A 19,563-nucleotide genomic window follows, 5' to 3' on the forward strand; every position below is an offset into this window, starting at 1 on the left:
TGTAGTAAAACAAACAACCTGTAGTCATACATGTTCAAACCCTTTTCCCAGTTTGCCATTATCTTTTCGTTTAAAAATTGTTCAGTCTGGCAGTCTGTTGCTGTGTGGATTCTGAATTCGGTTTAGGGTTCAGAAAGCGGCTCCCAGACATAGGATTTTATATACTATCAATGTCAATCCCGGAATCGTCAAGCAAAGGTCAAGAGGTTAAGTTTAGCCAGCCACTGGGTTTGTGCAGTCTGCGAATTAATAATTTTTAAAAAATGTTCATTTTGAAATAACTGTAGATGTATAGGAAGGCACCAAACGTGTGGGTAAGGAGGTCCCAGGGGTCCGTCAGCCTTTTCCCGCAGCGGTGACATCTTGTATGACACACCAGGAAGTTGATGTCAGCACTGCACAGAACTCACTCAGATGGTGTGTGGGGGCATGTGGGGGGCACGTGGGGGCCTAGTTAGTGCTTTCCTCTCACGTGGGTAGGCTTCTGTGCCCGGCGCTGCCACCACGGTGCAGACCGTCCCCACTCACAGAGCTCCCTGCACCTGCCCTTCTGTGGCCACGCTCATTCTGTCCCCGAACCTGGACACCAGCAGGCTTCAGACTGGTTTTCCTGTTTATAAATGGCTGGAAGAAACGTTTGTATCTTGTGATAGGTGACAATGGGTGTAATTCAGATTTCAGTGTCCATAAGTACAATTTTATTGGGACGTAGCCACACTCCTTTGTCTGCCTACTGTCTGTGCCTGCTTTTGCGCCATTCCAGCCCACCTGGGGTGCTGTGACAGAGACGTAACGTAGGGCCCACAGAGCTGCAGATATTGGCTCTCTGGTCCTTACAAAAAATGTTTGCCAACCCCCGCTGTAAATCATCATCTAATATTCTTTTTTACATCTTGCATTTAATCCTTTACATGATCTGCTATTTATTTTTTTTTGTATTTGGAATTAGAAAAGGATATAACTTAATTGTTTTCTAGATGGTAAACCAAATTCTCCATCAGCATTTATTGAATATTTTTTCCGCGCTGTTTGGAGCTCCATAGTTACCGTATATTAAAACATCAGATCTGCTCCAACAATTAAGGAATGACAGGGCGAATCATTCAGCTATTTGGGCAGGATGCACGTTACCCACAGGTTCTCTGGGGATGAGAAGCCCTTACCCGCTATGTTATCACTGACTGTTCAATCCGGGTGTGCCTGTGCAGAGTGGCACTGACCTCTCAGCTTCAGTCCTTCATGTAGATGCTGTGGTGGGGATCCGAGGGGGGTTGCTGACAACCAGATTGAGCCATTCGTTAATGGTTTCTGGCCCTTTATGTGGGATTTTCCCTGGAGCTGGCTGGCTCTTGAAGCCCCGTGAGAGAAGTGGCTTGATTCATTTCTGTGAGACTGGTGCATCAGGAATTGTTTGAAGGGACACATTAAGGATTGCTCACTACCAGGTGCTGGTGCAGATGTGGAGATGAACGTGGTGGGAGGAGGTCTCCTGTCCTGTAGGAGCCGGTTTAATGGAGTCTCCTGTGACAAGGAGGCCCGTGGTCGGGGGCCACTAGCCTCTGCTCTGGACTCTTGGGGTGAGCCTCTGCTTGCTACTGGGTAAGTGACCTTGGGCCCACCCTCTAACCTCCCAGGGCCTGTTCTCTTCAGAGAGGGTGTCTGGACCATTACAATAGCTCCCTAACTGATCCCTGTCTTTTTTTTTTTTCTCCTCTGTGTGCTTCTGCTAAACTCTTTTATCAAATTTTGGTATAAATGCCACTTCCTTGCTTAAAAGCTGAGGCATTGCCTATGGGGTACACCTCAAATTTTTAAGATCCCTCAGAGTCTGGAGCCAGTCACCTTACTTCCTGTCGCATCCCCTGGGGGGCTCACATTCTGTCCATGATGACGTTCTCCGGCTGCGGCTGCTGCACTTTGCCCGGAGACGACTTTGCTGATGCCACCTGGCATGCCGGGCACGCCTTCCTCTCCCTTGCAGTATCCATCACTGTTCACGGCGGGCTTCACACACGCGCTCCCGAAGGCCCGTGCTGCCTACCTGGCCCCCTGCCCTGGGGCTCTCGCCATGTGTCAGCAGACATTGGTGATGTTAGGTGGTTTTCTTATGGCCACACAGCCAGTAGGAGAGCCGGAACTGAAACCCAGGTCTCTGCCGTCCTGCGAAGCTGGCAGACTGCCCTCTCCGAAGCCCTCCTCCCGGGCAGAGCTGCTCTGGCCTCCTCCCGGCTGTGGCACAGCCGGTCTCTCCTTATGCAGGTATCATCACTTCATCGTAGCACGTTGCTCTTTGTCCTGGCCATATGTCCCGGCCTCAGTATCATCCACTTGCATCCCCTGCATCTAGAACAGTGCCTGGCCCTCGGTGGGGACTCGGTTAGTGTTTGGGTGAATATGTGAATGAACAGATTTTTTTCCATAGCCTCCGATCCATGGCCTGGGGAGTAGAGCATCCTGGTAATTAGGTTACATAAATTTCCCAAGTGCTGGGAAACGTCTCTCTTTTGGTGTGTAGAATAAATAGAAAGTGGAGATCATTTTATCCCATTCCCTCTGCCATCATATGGAGACATAATCAAGTTTTCCATTACTTGGAGAAAGGTGCTTAAAACATTTAATTATATCTGTTATAGACATGTATCCAGAAGATTCCCGTGTATTTCTGTACTACACGTGTGTTGGTCCTTCAGCTGAATGGTGTCAGACAGCAGCCACACCCAGCAGTGGCACACTTTGAGGGGTGTTAGCGCCCCCTGTTCATCTACCAGCAGCTCCTCCCACCGAAGCTGCCTTCACTGAAAAATAACAATATTCTTCACTTTGGACAGCTGACGGTTTCCTCTCCTATGCGGATGGCAGATGAAAGCATCTCGAGAAGTACTTGCTGCTTTCTGATCTCTCCTGTGTTGGCTTCAAAACAAGCCTCCGTGCCTCCCCATGCAGATGGCCCCTCCCCACCAGCCGCTGCTGTGCCTGCCGACAGGTGGCCTCTCCGACTTTGTTTTAACTTCATTCATTGTGGGGCTCCCTCCCTTCATCTGTTTCTGACCCCCTGTTGTCTGTACCTGGTCTGGAATCCTTCCCCTCGCCCTGTTCTCCTGTCTGCCTCGGTGCTCACGTGAGAGGGCCAGACCTACCGTGCTAAGTTTAAGGCCTTTTTCTTCCCTGTCCTTCCTGCCTGTTTTTTTTTTTTTTCTACTTTCCTTATCTGGTTACTTAGTTGTGAAACCCTTTTGAGCAGTTCTGCTGTAGAATGCGTGGTTCCTGCTTTTTCTTTTACCTTTACTGTTTAGACTGTGGTCAGATTCTTGCTTATCGTTTGCCTACCTCCCCCTCCCCACAATGAAATAACAAGGAATCCCCAACTCCAGTCGGAGTCATGTCAGTGGGAACGTGGGGATTAGAACTGGAGCCACCAGCTAGCCAGGGGGTCTCAAGCCTGAAAGTCCACCTGCACTTCTCTGGGGAGGCAGGCACATGTCAGACTTCTGAAAAGGATTTCTAAGGATGCCGTGGGGGAGACAGTGCCCTGGGCTGTGAGGAGTTCCACAGACAAACACCTCTGTGGAGAGGTGCAGGTTCCTGAATCAATACAACAATGTTTCTTGTCACAAAACTGATATTGGGAGAACCCTGTGCATCCTGTAGAAGCAAAAAATGAAGTAAAAAATATTTCAGGCAAGTGTGACCTATTGGGATATAGGCACATACTTCCTTCTAATTTAACAAATTCTCAGCTCCGGTCAGCTTTAGGTTCGGGTACAGGGTGTAAGGGCATCCTCTCCCCCAAAGGCAGGGTGTGTATCAGGGGTTGTTGAGTATGAGCATATTCTAGAGGCAACTTGAATTTGGGTAGCTTGTGGAAGTTGAAATGTACTCATTTCCTCTTTTTAGTTTAGAGAGACCGTTGAGAATCTGCAGCCCCTAACTGTGCCCCCGACGGGTAATTTTAGGACTCCAAAAACGGAGTCCAAAAATGGATAGGTTCTCTCCAAAGGAAGATCCAGACTTGCCCGTGCATGTGCAGAATTTTCACGTAATTTTGGTGTGAGCTGCCCATGGCTTCCAGGGAGAGGGTCGCTGTGGCGAAGGACACTTTTAGTCTTGCTAAATGTGCAGGGCTTTTTTAAAGCACAGCTGTGGGCCATGAGGGTGGAATTAACAGTAAGCCCTTGGCAGTGGCTGTTGGTGGTTGAGTGCTGCCCTGTTCTGTCCCTCCCTCGAGTGGTTTCTGCTTTTGAAAATGGTCGGTCTGGGGTGATGATTCACCAACAGGCATTTGAACACCTAGTGCCTATGCATTCAGCCCTGGATTATTTTGTCAAGGTCTCAGTTCCAGACACCAAAAATGCTCTTCCTTTCATGTTTCATGGGCGTCTTGTCTCATCAGACGCTGAGTGTGTTCCAGGTATTGAAGACTGTGTCAGGTGGTGGAAGCCCAGAAACGTGTACACTGGGACGAGGCTTTGTAAGATGAACAAACAGCACAGTGAGGAGGTGTGGGAGACTCGATCGTGTGTTTGTAAACACACAACACAATATACAGATGGTGCGTTACAGAAGTGTGCACCTGAAATCTATGTAATTTTATTAACCTCTGTCACCCCAATAAAGTCAATAAATAAATAAGTAAATAAATAAATTTTAAAAAGAGGTACTGGGTGAAGAGTGGGGAAGAACCGGCATTTGTGAAGGGATTATACTAGGCACGTTGCTTTTTCTTTAGCCCTTACACCCTCCCTGTGTCGTAGTTAGAGAAACGGGGGCTCAGGGAGCTTGACTGCCTCACCCCAGGGCGGCTGAGGAGCAAAGCCGGGATTCAGGCCCAGTCACTTGGACGCTAAGCCCAGACGTTCCTTCCTTGTCTCTCCTGTGAAAGACTCGAGTGGGTGGAGAGGGGCCTGGCAGGAAGCGCAGAGAATGAGAACCTCAGACAGGGTCCCACTGGTGGGTTCATGTCCAGTTCTTAGGCGGCATCACTCACCCTCTGTCAATCACCCTGCACGTTGAACACTTTCTCAGAGCACCCCGGTTGCGGCGTGGCACAGCCGTAGATGAGGGACCAAAGACCTGGGTTCCACACGTGCTCTGTGAGTGGCCTCACACATGCCACTTCTCAGCCTCTTTTACGTGAAATACAACGACCTGGATGATCTCTGAGGGGTCCTGTGCCCAGAGCCCGTGTGGGATTTGGGGCAGAAATGTCAGTGGAGTTCTGGGTTTTCAGTTGCAGGATGCCGACAACACGTCGAGGTGGGCAGGAAAGAGAGCAGGTTTTTAGGGAGAATCCCATTCTCTTTGAATGTGTGCTTTTGGGGAGGTTTCATCCATCTTTTTAGGAGGCTGTCTGCTTGGGCTTTTGAGTCCTCCAGGTGGCACGCATGTACTTGACCAGCAGAAGAGGCAGAGCCCTCACATTGTGGGTCTTAGTTATCACTGAGTCAGGGACAGACTTTGGGAAATTCCTCTCTTCCTTCAACGGCAGTGATTGCTCAGCCTGGAATGTCTGTGCCATGCTGATACCCGCCTTGCTTTTCCATGTGGCAAATTTACTCCTTCTCAAGGTGCCCAGCATCCTTTGCTCGCCTCCTGCATTTTGCACGGAGCTCTATTATAATCCATATTGTGTTGCATCATAGGTAGAGTTTTTGTGTTCATATGCCCAGCTAGACTGAGTTATTTAAACACAGGTGCTACATCCTACTTCATTTGGTAGTCCTGAATCAGCACTTTGGCTGATATGTTTTAGATGTTCAATATGTGCTTGAAATGGAGGGTCCTCCTTAGGAGGAATGGAAAGGGATCATGTTTAAATTCAGCTGAGAGCCCTGGCAAGGTCGCTCCGTTGGTTAGAGCATCATCCCGATGTGCCAGGGCTTGTGGGTTCCATCCCCAGTCAGGGATGACTACAGGAATAAGTGGGACCACATTTCAATATTTCTCTCTCTCCAAAATCAATAAATTAAAAAATAATAAATTCAGCTGAGAATGTGGAAGATCTCTGCTCCCTGGAATCACAGTGTCTGGAGAAGTGATCACTAGTCAGAGATTCTTAGGCAAAGCTAGGAACCGACACTGGATACTTAGTCGGGGACTGTGAACTTGGGCTCTTCCATTCTGACTTCATTTGTGACCTCGCTGGAGGTATTGTCTTACATCAGGCTGATGGGTGGATTTTACTTGAATGGCAGGTTTACTAATAGAAAAGCCAGGAAAGCATTTTCAGTTCTAAACAACTTTATTAACCTACAAATAAAGCTTTAAAGTAGGTGGTTTCTTAACCCATGTCTGAAGAAGAATAGTCTTTACCTCGTAAGAAATGGTCTAGAATCCAAAGTGGAAAAATATAACTCTTCAGGGGAGGTGCTAGAAACCACGGACTGGTGGGGCTTGGGAACTCAGAGATACTCGTGCAAGGACCCTTGGAGGTTTTGGAGGATATTTGAGAGGTGGGTTCCAGGAGGGGGTGGGAGGGAAGGAGGACTGAACGTTCTACTAATAAGCAGGTAGGGTCCCAGCACTTAGGGGCATAATAGTTTAGGTGTGTTTGAATAATTCTATAGAAAGCAAACCAAAAAACCACAAAATATAAATAGTTTATATCAACTATTTCCTATCTAGACTTCAAAAAATATGTAGGTATTTTAATAATATATATTAGTTAGCCTTACTGTGATAATAAACAACTCCCAAAATTCAAAGATTTGCAGCAACCATTAATTTCTTCTTTAAATAATTTATTGATTGGGGGGCGTAGAGAGGGAAACATTGATTTGTTGTTCCACTTATTTATGCAGTCATTGGGTGATTTTTGTATGTGCCCTGACTGGGGATGGAACCCTCAACCTTGGCACATCAGGATGCCCCTCTAACTAACTGAGTACCCGGCCAGGACCAATCATTAATTTCTAAGTCACCCTGTGTGTCAGTGGCTGCAAGGCAGTTGCCGTGGCATTTTTCATTACAAAGGAACAGCCCTGTTTGGGTCGTGCTCGCTGCAGGGCGGAGGAATGGGAACCAGAAAGCCAGTGGAATCAGGCAATGGCCCTCACAGTGTCCGCTCCCATCTGGTGTGTGTCACACTCGCTTCCGTATGATTGGCCATAGAAAGGCACCACACCAAGCTGAAGGTCAGTGGCATGGAGACGTGCCCTGTGGGCAGTCACTTGGCGATGGTAAGACTCTAGGATCCTCTAAAGAGAGGGAGTTAGTAACTGCCAACAATGATACGCTCTGCCATCAGCCTGTGTCCTCTCCTTTTGTCCCTGAGTTACTTAGGGACTGCTCTATGTCCGTTCAGACTTACTATTTTAAAGTGTTTTGAATTATTTTCTTCATATTACGTGTATTTAAATTTTAGACTCATTCGGGGGGCGGGGACTGCCCTCTTGCCGGGGGAGTGGTGAGGTGGATCGCCGTGGGCCTTGAGTGCCCTTCAGCACCTCCGGGCCCGGGGCGCTGTTGCACAACGTTGCACCACGTGGAGCCTGCGGAATGACGGGATGACGGGTGATACTGGGTATCAGAGTCTGTTTGTGAATTTTGTAAATGTGTCTCCAGTGTTTTACACGGTCGGCTGCTTTTTAAAAATTATTATTGTTATCTTATTCACATACCCTAAAATTCACCTTTTTAAAGTGTACAATTGAGTGGTTTTTAGTACATTCATGGCATCATGCATCCATCATCACTGACTAATTCCAGAATATTTTTGTCACCCTGAAAAGAAACTCCAAACTCGGTAAGCATTTGCTCCCATTCCCCCTTCCTTCCATCCCGGCGACCACGCATCTGCTCTCTGTCCCTCCGGATTTGCCTGTTCTGGACACTTCACGTACATGGAATCGCACGTGTGGCCTTTCGTGTCTGACTTCTTTTTTTTCTTTTTAAATTTTATTTTAATTGTTGCTCAAGTACAATTTTGACTTCTTTCACTTACAATAATGTTTTCAGGGTTCATTGCTGACGTTCTCTGATATACACTCTTTATGGAGAGCATATTTGGGAACTTTTATTGCTTAATTTTGCTTAGAGATTTTAATGGAATGGCTGGTATTTACCAACTAACAATATCAATAATTAATACATTGGTAGTTGTGGACATGATTGTATTCAGCAGTGATTATATGATCAATTAATGCAATAAATTGCATGACTCAACTTCCCAGTGTTGAATTATTCTTGTTTTCCTGAAATATGTTTGACTCAATCCTGACATATTCTTCTTTTCAACAATTCTTTTAATAGACCATTGCTATTACTTTATTGATGATGTTTACACTTATGTCTAATTTTCTTTTTTGTCCTAATATTTTGATATCAAGTGTAGATAACCCTCATAAAATGATTTGAAAGGTTTCTTCATTTAAAAAATATATATGTTTTAGAGTTTTTGAATAAAACAGGACTTGCTCCTTGGGGTTCATTAGAACTCAATTGTGAACCCTTTGGGGCTCAGCCTACCTATTGGTAAAAGTTCTCTGACAACAGTTATGTGGTTACTTAATTGTTCAGGTTGTCTATCTCAACTGGATTTCACTTTGGCCATATATTTTTTTACAAAACTGTCTACTCACATAGACTTCCAAGTTTGTCAGCATCGTTATTCCTATCACATTTTTATAATTTACAATCCTTGCTTAGAGGTGAGACTTAGATAGGTATTGCTGACTCTCCCCTACCCTTTCTCCATATTGATCAGACTTTCTAAGTTTTTGTGTATCTAATTCATCTTTTAGAAGAATAAAATTTTGATTTTGTTTATAGCTTTTACTCTTTTCTGTTTTCAATTTGTACTTTGATTTTGTTTATCCTCCCACTTTCCTTTAATTTTTAAATTCTCTTTCACTTATTTTAAATGGAAATACAACGCAGAGGTAGCCTCAAGTATTCTATTTCATGGGATAAATCTTTTTCAGATGTATATATTTGCTCTTGAGCATTGTGCTCCTTTCTTCACATTCTGGTTTTCTTGCGTCTGAATGGTGAGACCATGCGGCTGGATGTATTGTTCTGTTTGCTTGTGTCTGGGGAGGGTGATGCAGGCCTGTTGTTTGCCTCCCATTGGAACAAGTGAATTAATTATGGGATTCCCTTTGTTTCTACCCGATGTTAGAATTTTCTGCTTGGATCCTAGGCTGAGTTGAGTAATCGGTTGGACAGGTCAGTAGAGTGACCTGTCAGTGGGGAAAGGAGTTGGAAGAAAGAGAGCCAGGATCCTGGACAGTGGGTCAGGGACACCGGGCCTGGCTCCTCTCTGTGTCTGGCCCCCGTGTCACCTGGCTTCCTTCTTGTTTCAGGTGCTCTCCCCATCTGGGCAGAGACACCACCCCTTCGGAACTTTCAGTATTGTCTGCTTTGTGCTCTGGGGACCTGCCCAGGGCAGCTGACCCAGTTGCCTTCCACCCACTCTGACCTTTCCATGGCATCTCTACCTGGCGTGATGAGATGGAGCCACGTGGGCGGGGTGCCCTCTGCTGGTGGCCCTCGCATGATGGTTCTGCCTGAGCTGGACATCCATCCCCTTGTTGACACAGTGAGACAATCGGGTGGTCTCACCCTGCCCCACTGCCGGCCCTGCCACTGTCCCGGCTCCCTAGGCAGTCGAATTTCAAATCAGAGTGGATGCAGGGAGTCAGGACATGTGCTACTTCTTAGGGAACCTTGGTAACGCGAATGACCTCAGTACATGTGCAGAATAAATCTCAGGAGAAAATCTCTGAAAGTTCTGGATGCCACCCTTTCCTAGTTTCCAGTCTGGCACAATTCCAGTGACTGTTTGCCTTTTTCTATACCCCCCCCCCGCCCCCCCGCTGCTCTTTCTCTCCCATTCACTAGCTTGTTAAGTTAGGAGAGTGGAAAGAGGGAGAAAGCAAAGGACTGTACTCAATTCACTGAGTCTATCTAGAAGTCTAGATTGTAATTGTGAAATCCTCACCTGAGGGTATCTTTACTGAATTTAGAGAGAGAGAGAGAGAGAGAAAACATTGATCGGCCGCCTCCCTTATGTGCCCCAGCCAGAGACTGAACTCACAACCTCGGTATGTGCCCTGAAAAGGCAGTCAAACTTGTAACCTTTCGGTGCGTGGGACAATGCTCCAACCAACTGAGCCACCCAGCCAGGTCCAGATTTGTAATTTTACAACGGGTGTGTAACGTTCTTGTTGGAAAACACAATCACTTCCTGGTTACTGAGCCTTTGGGGTTTTTCCAGAGTTCCTTCTGTGTTCTTTGCTCTTAGGAACATCTTTGAACAGAACATTTTGGGGATTTTTTCCTTCAAATTTATTACCCAAAGTGGGCTTAAATATAACTTTACAACAAAGTCAGCCATCAAGAATGTCCTGCTTGTGCAGGGCACACGCATTCTTCAGGCATCTCCTGTGCGTGGGGTGGGGGCGGGAGGTGTGGGTAGGCAGGTCGGATGGCGCCGGCGCACACAGAGAGCCCCGGTTCTCCCCTGAACCACCAGGACGCCTCCAGAGGCTTTGTCACGCTCTCCTGAGGTTCTCTTTCTTGTGATGAGAACTTGTAAGACCTACTCCCTTAACGACTTTCAAATATGCAATAGAGTATTATTAACTGTATTGAATAATGATTAACCTCTTCCAAGGGCACTGTGGCTGCAGTAGGAGGACTGACTACAGGGCGGCAAAACTAAAGCAGGAGGCTTTCGTGTGGAGCTGGGGCATCTCTCACTTCTCAAATTCTGTGCTTCACGTTGGTCATCAAGCTGCTGCTGACCCACAGTACCTGCTCCAGTCTCTGGCCTCCCAGCGGGGCAGACCCGCTGCCGGAGGACCTGGGCAGTGGGAACCTGGCTGTTCGGCCGCCTGGCCCTCGGTCCTGTCCTCCTAGGGGTTTCATAATTTCTCACCACGCTTGTTTCTCACGGGGACCATATCTTGAGGGGAGTCACTTGGGAAATAACTCTAAGGAAAATGTTGGCCTTCCTTGAATGGCTTTTTAAAAACAGAAGCTTCACGTTTACCCGAAAGGGTTTATGCCAGAGAGTGGAGATGAGGGGTGGTGCTGGGTTGGAAGAGCCGCACAAAGGGGATTCAGTTTGATTAGAACCTTGAACTCGGAACCAGAAACCTGGCTCGACTCTTACTATGGCAACGACTAGCGTCCATACATTTGAACACGTTAACTAACCTTTTGGGATCTGCTTCCTCATCAGTAGAGACGATGTCTGTCGTCCTGACTTCACAAGGCCGACGTGGGGTACAATGAAATAAGGATGTGAAAGCACTGCGTCCAGAGGTGCCTTGGAAACCTGAGCCGGAAGCACCCTTTTTGGGAAACGACAGCTACTTGTGCTTGTTGACTATGCCTACGCGCTCAAATAATTTTCTGTGAAATACCTGTAGTGAGAGCGTGAGTGTTTTCCCTGGTCACATAGTCCTAAGGGAGATCCAGCTGGCTGACTGTCCCCTCCCCCACCCCTGCAGCTGATTTGAGAAATAGTTAAGGTCCTGCTGTCTGGCCAAGACATTCCAGGCTTTACGTGGGCTGTTCCTAGAAGGTCATTGGCTGCAGTCCCCATAGCAGAGGTTGGGGAGGTTGGCCAGGAGTCACAGGAGACCTGCAAACAGGCAGACAGTTACACGCACACGCAAACCAGGCACAATGACAGCTGTTGCGGACTCACAGTGTTTGTGGATGCTACGTATGTAAATAATGATGAAAACTGTGACAGTTGCTTCAGTGGGAGTATCTTCCGAGTTTTGATAAGGGAGTGACTGATTCTGCCAAGGAGTGGATCAAGGAAGGATTCCAGAGGAAGGGGATTCGAGCAGATTCCTGTGAGGTACTTGGAGACCTGTCCATGAAACAGAGGGAGTGCTTTTCTTTTTTTCTTTTTTTTACTTTTTTTTTATTACTTTATTGTTGTTCAATTACAGTTGTCTGCGTTTACTCTCCACCACTCCCCCCGCCCAGCCAAACCCACCTCCCTCCCTTGCTTCCACCCTCCCCCTTGGTTTTGTCCATGTGTCCTTTATAGTAGTTCCTGAAAACCCTTTCCCCCTTTTGACCCAGCAATTCCACTGCTGGATTATACCCCAAGAACTGTGAAACACTAATCCAAAAGAACCTGTGCACCCCAATGTTCATAGCAGCACAATTTATAATAGCTAAGTGCTGGAAGCAGCCTAAGTGCCCGTCAGTAAATGAGTGGATCAAAACACTGTGGTACATTTACACAATGGAATTCTATGCAGCAGAGAGAAAGAAGGAGCTACTACCCTCTGTGACAGCATGGATGGAACTGGAGAGGGAGGGCTTTGTATGCAAAGATCCGGGTTCTGGGAGCTGGTGCCATGAGCAATGCAGCTGCTAAGGTTGTGGAAAGCTGCTGTGTAAGCTGCTGTTGACTTCTCTGACTAAAGATTTTACTTTTTTTTTTGCATGTTTAGCCATCCACAGAGCCATTCTGGGGCCCAGCGTGCTCATGTTGACAAAACATAAGCGTGGGCCCCTGCAGTGCCGAGTGTGGTGGTGCCTGTTTAAATATTTGCTGAAATAATGAAAACACAATGGTTGTCTTGGAGCTTCAGAGGTGTCTCTCTCGGACCCCTGGGGCGTGGGCCCTGCGTGCCCTGCGGTGTCTGTGTGCCCAGAGAGCCGCCAGAACCAGGCAGCTGCTGCTGTAGCGAGGCTCCTAGGCACGTCCACACCGAGAGCAGCTGCTGAGAAGTGGAGGTGGGGTCCATTCTCATGAGTACCTTCTGCGAAAATGGTACCCTTTTAGTCATTACAAAAATGTTTTAAATATTTTATTATTTTTAGAGAGAGGGGAAGGGAGGGAGAAAGAGAGGGAGAGAAGCACCAGTGAGAGAGAAATATCGATTGGTTGCATAACCAAGTCTGTGATTAAATTATCTGGGTTGGTGACATTGCCCTTGACCCCAGGCCTTGCCTTCCTTTGCCTTGTCTCAGCCCTCTTCCTAGGTGTCCCATGGATGTGACGGCTAAGTTGGTCTCTAATTCCCACTTTGTTCTGTAACCTGGGGGCTCAGTCACACCTAGCCTGCAGACAGAACAGAGAATTCTGGGGAAGGTACCACCCACCCTGACCCTGGGCCCTGATGACCCACAGGCCAGGAGTGTTTTCCAAGTTCCTCATCAAGGCACTTTCCACGGTGTCACATCGCTTTCTCGCCATGTGCCTTAGCGTCCACCTCCTAATGGTTCCTAAGTCACATTCAGAGGTTTTCACATCTGGACAGGGCTTTGTTCTCTTATCAAACCTTAAAACCAGTACAAGAGGTAGCTGTAAGATTGTACCTTTTTTTGATATTAGGGCCATAATTTATTCAAATGGTTTCTTACTAAGGCCTAAAGAGGAAGAAGTCCCTACCAGTAATTAAAAATTTTTTTTCTTCCTTTTCTTACCTCTGGCATTTGTGTTGCCCCCCCCCCAATTTTTTTTAATTGTGGAGAATTTTAAACACACACAAAAGAGGAGAAAATTTTATAACAAAACCGCAGTTACCAGCTTCAATATCCTTAATTATTTTGAAGCAAACACCAGACATCCTATTATTTCATCTATCAATATTTTAATATATATTTCTACAAGATGAAAACTTTGTAAAATCTTAATGCTTGCATTATCACACCTAATAGTTTCTTAATGTCGTCAAATAACTGACCAATACTTAAGTTTTCCTGAATATCTCAAAATCTTTTATTTTAATCGGGTTCCATTGCAATCGTTACAGGTCTCTTAAGTTTCTTTACATCTCTAGGTGCTCCTGTCTCTGTCTGTGTTCTCCCCTTGTAGTTTGTTTACTGACAAGGCTGCGTCTTCAGCTCCCTAAAGTTTCCCACAGCGTGGATTTTGCTGACTGCTTCCTCATAGCGCTGTTTAACATCTTCCTCATTCCTCGGTATTTCCTGTAAACCAGGGTTTCGTAATACAGGTTGTTCAGAGCTCAGGTTCAATGTTTTTTGGCAAGTATGCTCCCTAGGTGGTTTTGCGAAGGAGCTCCTTTCAGGAGGCACATGATGTTTGGTTGTTTCTTTGTGTTGATTGATTGAGTCCTTAAATGTGGTGAGAATTTTGGAGGGTTCGGGTCCCTCAGTGTGACCCTGGGCCCAGGTGGTGGTCCTGAGAAAGTGGGGAAGAGCACATGGTGTGCGCACTGAGTTCGTTCTCTGCTGAGACGGGTGATGGTGGGGGCTGCTGTGTTCTCTGTGCCCGAACTACATGCTTCCATTGGTTCCTCTGGTCCTTGCTGGAAGATGAATTGTGTGAACTTGCTTTGTTTCTCTTGGTCATGAAAGGCCTGTCCACTTAAGAAATGTTCTGTAAGGAGAGACTCAGGTTCTTTGAAAGTCATTTTGTGTTGAGAGGTGTTTCTGGGCTTGGCAAAACTAGCTTCTTTTGCTGATGCTCTCCAGGTGTACGTTTTCATTTAATTTGTAAGGTGATTCTTCTCTTCTTTCAGGATCTCATTTTGCCCAACGGTGGTACTCCAGCAGGTACTTCGAGTCCAGCTTCTTCATCTTCCCTTCTCAACAGACTTCAGCTTGATGATGACCTCGATGGTGAGACCAGAGACCTCTTTGTCACAGTGGATGATCCCAAGAAGCACGTCTGTACCATGGAGACCTACATCACGTACAGGATCACCACCAAAGTAGGTCCCTTTGCTGTCCTGCGCCCATGTCGAGCGGTCTTGGGGGAGGAGTCCTGCCTCTATAGTTAGTGTCTGCCCTTGCTCGCTCTCTCCTTCTCTGCAACTCCGCTTCCCTGTGCTGGAACTGTGGGTGCGGCTTTCCGAGAGAGGGACTGCATTCAGGTGAAAAGGATTATACAATATGTAGGTTGTTTTAATTTTAAAACAAAGGATAAATTGTGACTACAGCTTTCAAAGGAAACAATCCTTACATAGTTGACCCTTGAACACTGTGGGGTTGAAGTGTGTGTGTCCACCTGCACGTGGATTTTCTCAGTAGAAACTGTGTATTTTCTCCTATGATTTTGTAATATCATCTTTTCTTGAACTTTATTGTAAGAATACTGTATATGATACCTATAACATGCAAAATATGTGTTAATTGTTTGTGTTATTGGTTAACGGTCAGCTACTAATAGTTAAGTTTGGGGGAGAGTTAAAATTTGTATGTCTGTGGAGGGGTCAGCTCCCCTCACCCCCATGGTGTTCAAGGGTCAGTCAACTCTACCTTCCCTTATTTAACATACTGATATCACATTGCACTTGCAATATGAATCACTGATTCAACCTAAATCTCTGTGGTGAGGCCATGATTATCATCTGGTGTAGTTAGACTTGTTGGTGGGGGAGGAGGAGTAAAGAAGGGTAGAAACTAAGACTGACTAACTTTCTGCTCGGTGCCACTATGATGTCACTGCCGTGTCCTCCTCTCGCCTGGTTCACATTTGGAAATTTGTCACAGGCACATGCACTCACACTGTCTTCCCCGTTACCGTGGCCACTGGGTACCTAGCATTTCCCGGGCACTGAGCTGGCTGCTTAGATGTGCATTGCCTCCTCAGAGGTTGGAGGCTGATATATGTATTCCCATGAATTATTTCCAGTTACTTATTATTGTTTTTCCCCTTAGGGTCAGCTTATCTTTTTACCCTGCAGTCAATGAAATGCAAAACCTGTTTTTCTTGAATTGTGCTCTAAACAGCTAAACAGCAAGGTGACTACTTGCTGGCACAGGGGTGCCTGCCTCCTGTGATGTTTTCCTGCCCCCCCCTTTGTTCCTCTGCCCTGCGGGTAACCCCCCAAATGCTAATCCTGCAGGACCTTTGTCCACTGATTCACAGGCTGCGGCACCTGCCACAGCTCGCTGCTCTTTTCTGTGCCTCCTCTCTTTCCTTTCTCCCCTTCTCTCTGTGTTCTTATGTCTGTGTCTTTTCACAGGGGCTTTCTGTTTCCTGTAAGTCACATAATGTCATGGGATGGCCATTTCCAAGTTCCAATCCCACCCGTTTCCTTTGCTGCGATGCTAACACCTCCAGGTGAACTTGCTGCAAAATTAAGTTGTGCTTATTGCTGCCAGTTCCACTTCTCGAACCAGAGTCCTGTTCTTTTCCTGTTTCAAACAGCGACACCAAGTTTCCTATCGTGGTGCTGCATTTGGAGCCCTCCTTCTGAATGCCGTGTTAAGGGATACATAGGGAAGTGTGGGGGTGAGAGAGAGGACACACAGAGAGACAGGGTCCCAAACACCTGATCCTGTTCTGGGCCACCCCCGCCCCCCAACTTCTGCTGAGGGTCTCAAGTGAAGTTAATGGTCAGAGGACAAGGTCGTATGTATACTTACTCTCTTACTTTAAGCTTTGGCTCCCAGTTCTAATTCAGATTCCTGACGACCAAAGCCGGACAAGGTGCACAGCTGCTTTTGCCCGAGCTAAAGTGAGCCGAGGGCTGAGAGCCAATGTAGGCAAAGCGAATCTAAGTGGTGGGTTTCTTATCTCCCCAGTGGTGGAAAGGGGTCTTTTCAGGGCAGGCTGAATCGGCAGTTTTCTCTGCAGGTTCCTAGAAAGTAACATCATCATAATTAATTATTGAGCACCTACCATGTGCTAGACTTGTTCGCAATAGAAACCCTTTAAATTTTATTCTACATAAGTAATATGTGCTCACTGTAGAGAAATTGTAAAACTCAAGCAAGCTAAAACAATGAAATGAAAGATCTCTAAGCTTTCAGGCCAGAAATAATCACTTACAATTTTATGAACTATTTGTCTCTTATTTGCTTATAAAAATGCATAGTTTGCATGTTGTCAATTCATTTAGTATGTTGCAAATGTCCTTCTGTGTTAATAAATGCCAGTAAACCTGCTTTTATGCTGTCGTTTCTAATACTGAGGTAGTGCTCCGCAGTATGGATGAGCTGTCATTTATTTTGTGCTAAGTGCTTTAAATATATCATCAGTTAATCCTCACACTCAATGAAACAGATACCGGTGGTATTTTTATTTTGCACATGAGGAACCTGAGACACAGAGACATGAAGAAAATTGCTTAGAGACATGCAACTAATACGTAATGAAGCTGGAACTTGGACCCAAGACATGACATGATTTCCAAGGGAGGGATGCCCCCTGCCCTCCCCTCCACCCCCAGCACTGTGGCCTCTGCCTCCCCCAGCACGTGGTTTACTGCCGCAGCCTGGCTGTTGAAGCTGGTGATGATGCGGAAGCAGATGGAGGCTGGGGAAGAGAGAGGAGCCCCCAGCTCCCTTTAGGAGGAGCTGGTTCCTCCTGGTCTTTTGCCCCATCACCAAAGTAGTCGTTACTGAGACTTACGCCCCAACAAGTTTTTCTTTTCAAAGGCCTCAATGGTCCACAGGCTAAATGCTGCTCAGAGGCCCAGTTGTAGGTGAGGATTACTAAGAGAACGTCAGGTATGATGACAAGGAGGTTATGGATGACTGTGGGAGAGCAGTTTCATTGGTGTGGCGGGGCAGAAGCCGGTTTGCAGTGGGCGACGCTGAGTGAGAAGTGAGAGACAGAGTCATTGTGAGTGCTGGCAGTTTGGCAATGAAAGCACGTGTAGAGAAAGAACAGTAACAGTAACGGAGGGGGGTGTAGGTGTCAGGGGGATGGGCTTTTTGTGTGTGTTTTCAGGATGGGAGAGACTTGGTCACGTGCTAGGAGGTGGGCAGTGCGGGTAGAGAAGGAGCCGGTAGGTTGGAGATCAGAGAGTAGAAAGCCTCCTGGGAGGTGGGAGGAGATAAGTATCCGGAGTAGAAATGGAGGAGGGAGTGGCCTTTGATGAGGGAGGGGAATCTTTTTTCATTGTTTCTGGAGAAAGAAGGGAATTTTTTTGTGGCAGAAAGTTGGGGGTTCTTGACCTATAGCTGCATTTTCCTCTGTGGATAGGTCATGAGGTCCTCTACTGAGAGGGATAGGAAAGTTTTTTAAGTGGGGCTGAGAAGTTTTCAAAATCTGCACAGGCTTTGTACTAACTGATGTGGAAAATGAGGGAGAGAGTGGACTGAGGATGTATAGAAAGATTGCTGGCCGGTGTCGAGGGTCCAGTTGTGGAATCTATGGCGTCGATCAGTGTGCTTTGCTGGGTCGGCTTGGCCTTCAGGAGCATGCTCACACACCCAGGTCTATGAGAACGAGAAGTGGGTGGTTGCATTTTTGCTAGACTTGTGTGATGGATGGTGGGGGCGGGGTGTGGGGGCAAGTCAGAGGTAGAAGTGATGGCTCAGGGAATTGACTCTGATTAAGGAAGGGAATAAAGACAGGGGTGGACAGAATGTCAAGGAACTGTAGGTCCCAGGAGGCCAAAAACCCAAGTGGCGGTCTGGAACATAGGCGGTGCCAGTTAGAGAGGGAAGACATCTGCGCTTCTGTGTGATGACAGTGTGGGGAGAGGCCGTGGGAAGGGGACATTGTTGGCCTAGTGGTGGGTGTCGTATGTGCGGGCCGACTGGCTCTGGAGGGTAGCCAGGCCCCGGTAGGGCTCTGGCAAGGAAACCTCAGAGCTGGGCGCTGTCGGGGAATCAGGAGAAATGACAGGGCTGTCAGTAGGTGATGGTGTGAAGAGGGAGAGAGATGGATGCCGCTGGATGGTGTGAGCCTCAAGGGGCTCTCATGGGCCTGGGGTGGGGGGCGGTGGCAAGGAGCAGTGTGGGGCGAGCAGGATGGCCGTGACCACTCTTGTTCTTGGAAATGAGGTTTGTGAAATGTGCAAAAATGAGCAGCTTCCCACTTGATGGGACGGGGGAAGGCTGTGTTCTCAGCTTGCAGGGTTGGAACAGGTTGAAGAACTACAGGGCTTTAGCATTAGTGATGCAGTGGGTGTTCGGAGAGCTTGGCGAAAACGTCGGAGAAAAAGGAGGGAAGTGACGGCTCTCCAAGGAAGCCTGGAGGAGGAGGAGGGGACGCCAAGAGCCTCTCCCGGCACCCTTCGCAGCTGGCCTTCCAGGGCTCTGGGGGGTTTTGAAGTGGAACGGGCTTGGCTGGCTAATATTTGATGAGGGAAGAGGTCCCTTTTGGGAAAATGGGGTCACTCAGCCTTCTTAAGACTTAGTCATGGCCAGGAGAGATGGCATTTCTGACAAAGATCAAACCTCTCTAGAGGGAGTTGGTTGTCAATTTTGGATTGAGTGGAAGTTCTTTGGAAGGACTCCGGGCCACCCTCATTGGACACACTGACTTGGGGAGCCAGAGGAGCTCTTCCACGGGAGGATGAGGCTCGGAGGACAGGGTACCTCCTGGGTGACTGATTAGTCTTAATTCCCCTCTTCAGGGTTCAAGTCTATTTTCTTTCACAGATGTTCCTTTCTCTGGCTCTGTGCTGGGTCTATGAAAGTGTTAAAAAAAAATTGGCAGGGATGCCTAGAGATCACTGTGAGGATATTCATAAGGAGCAACAGTGAAAACAAACCGTCTTCATTACCACGTGTGTGCGCAGTTACCTATTTGTTCATCTGACTTTAGGTGTGAACCCGTGACCTGGGATCTTTGTGGGGCATCCTAGCTGGAGGAACACGGTGTGGACGGACACACACGGGACAGAACGCTGCAGTGTTTGTCTCTGAGTGTGACTCATGGGTGTG

General features: G+C 47.2%; 1 protein-coding gene across 1 annotated transcript in view; it reads left to right on the plus strand.

Moving 5' to 3' along the window:
- The window catches only part of SNX30 (sorting nexin family member 30), an 86,863-nt gene that overhangs the window by 25,131 nt on the left and 42,169 nt on the right, over positions 1 to 19,563 (plus strand). Inside the window, exon 2 of the mRNA XM_028515500.2 lies at positions 14,457 to 14,648. Coding sequence (XP_028371301.1) covers positions 14,457 to 14,648 — 192 coding nt within the window. The remainder of the gene's footprint in view (positions 1 to 14,456; positions 14,649 to 19,563) is intronic.

This window comes from Phyllostomus discolor, chromosome 3 (genome assembly GCF_004126475.2).
Source record: "Phyllostomus discolor isolate MPI-MPIP mPhyDis1 chromosome 3, mPhyDis1.pri.v3, whole genome shotgun sequence".
Lineage (NCBI taxonomy): Eukaryota > Metazoa > Chordata > Mammalia > Chiroptera > Phyllostomidae > Phyllostomus > Phyllostomus discolor.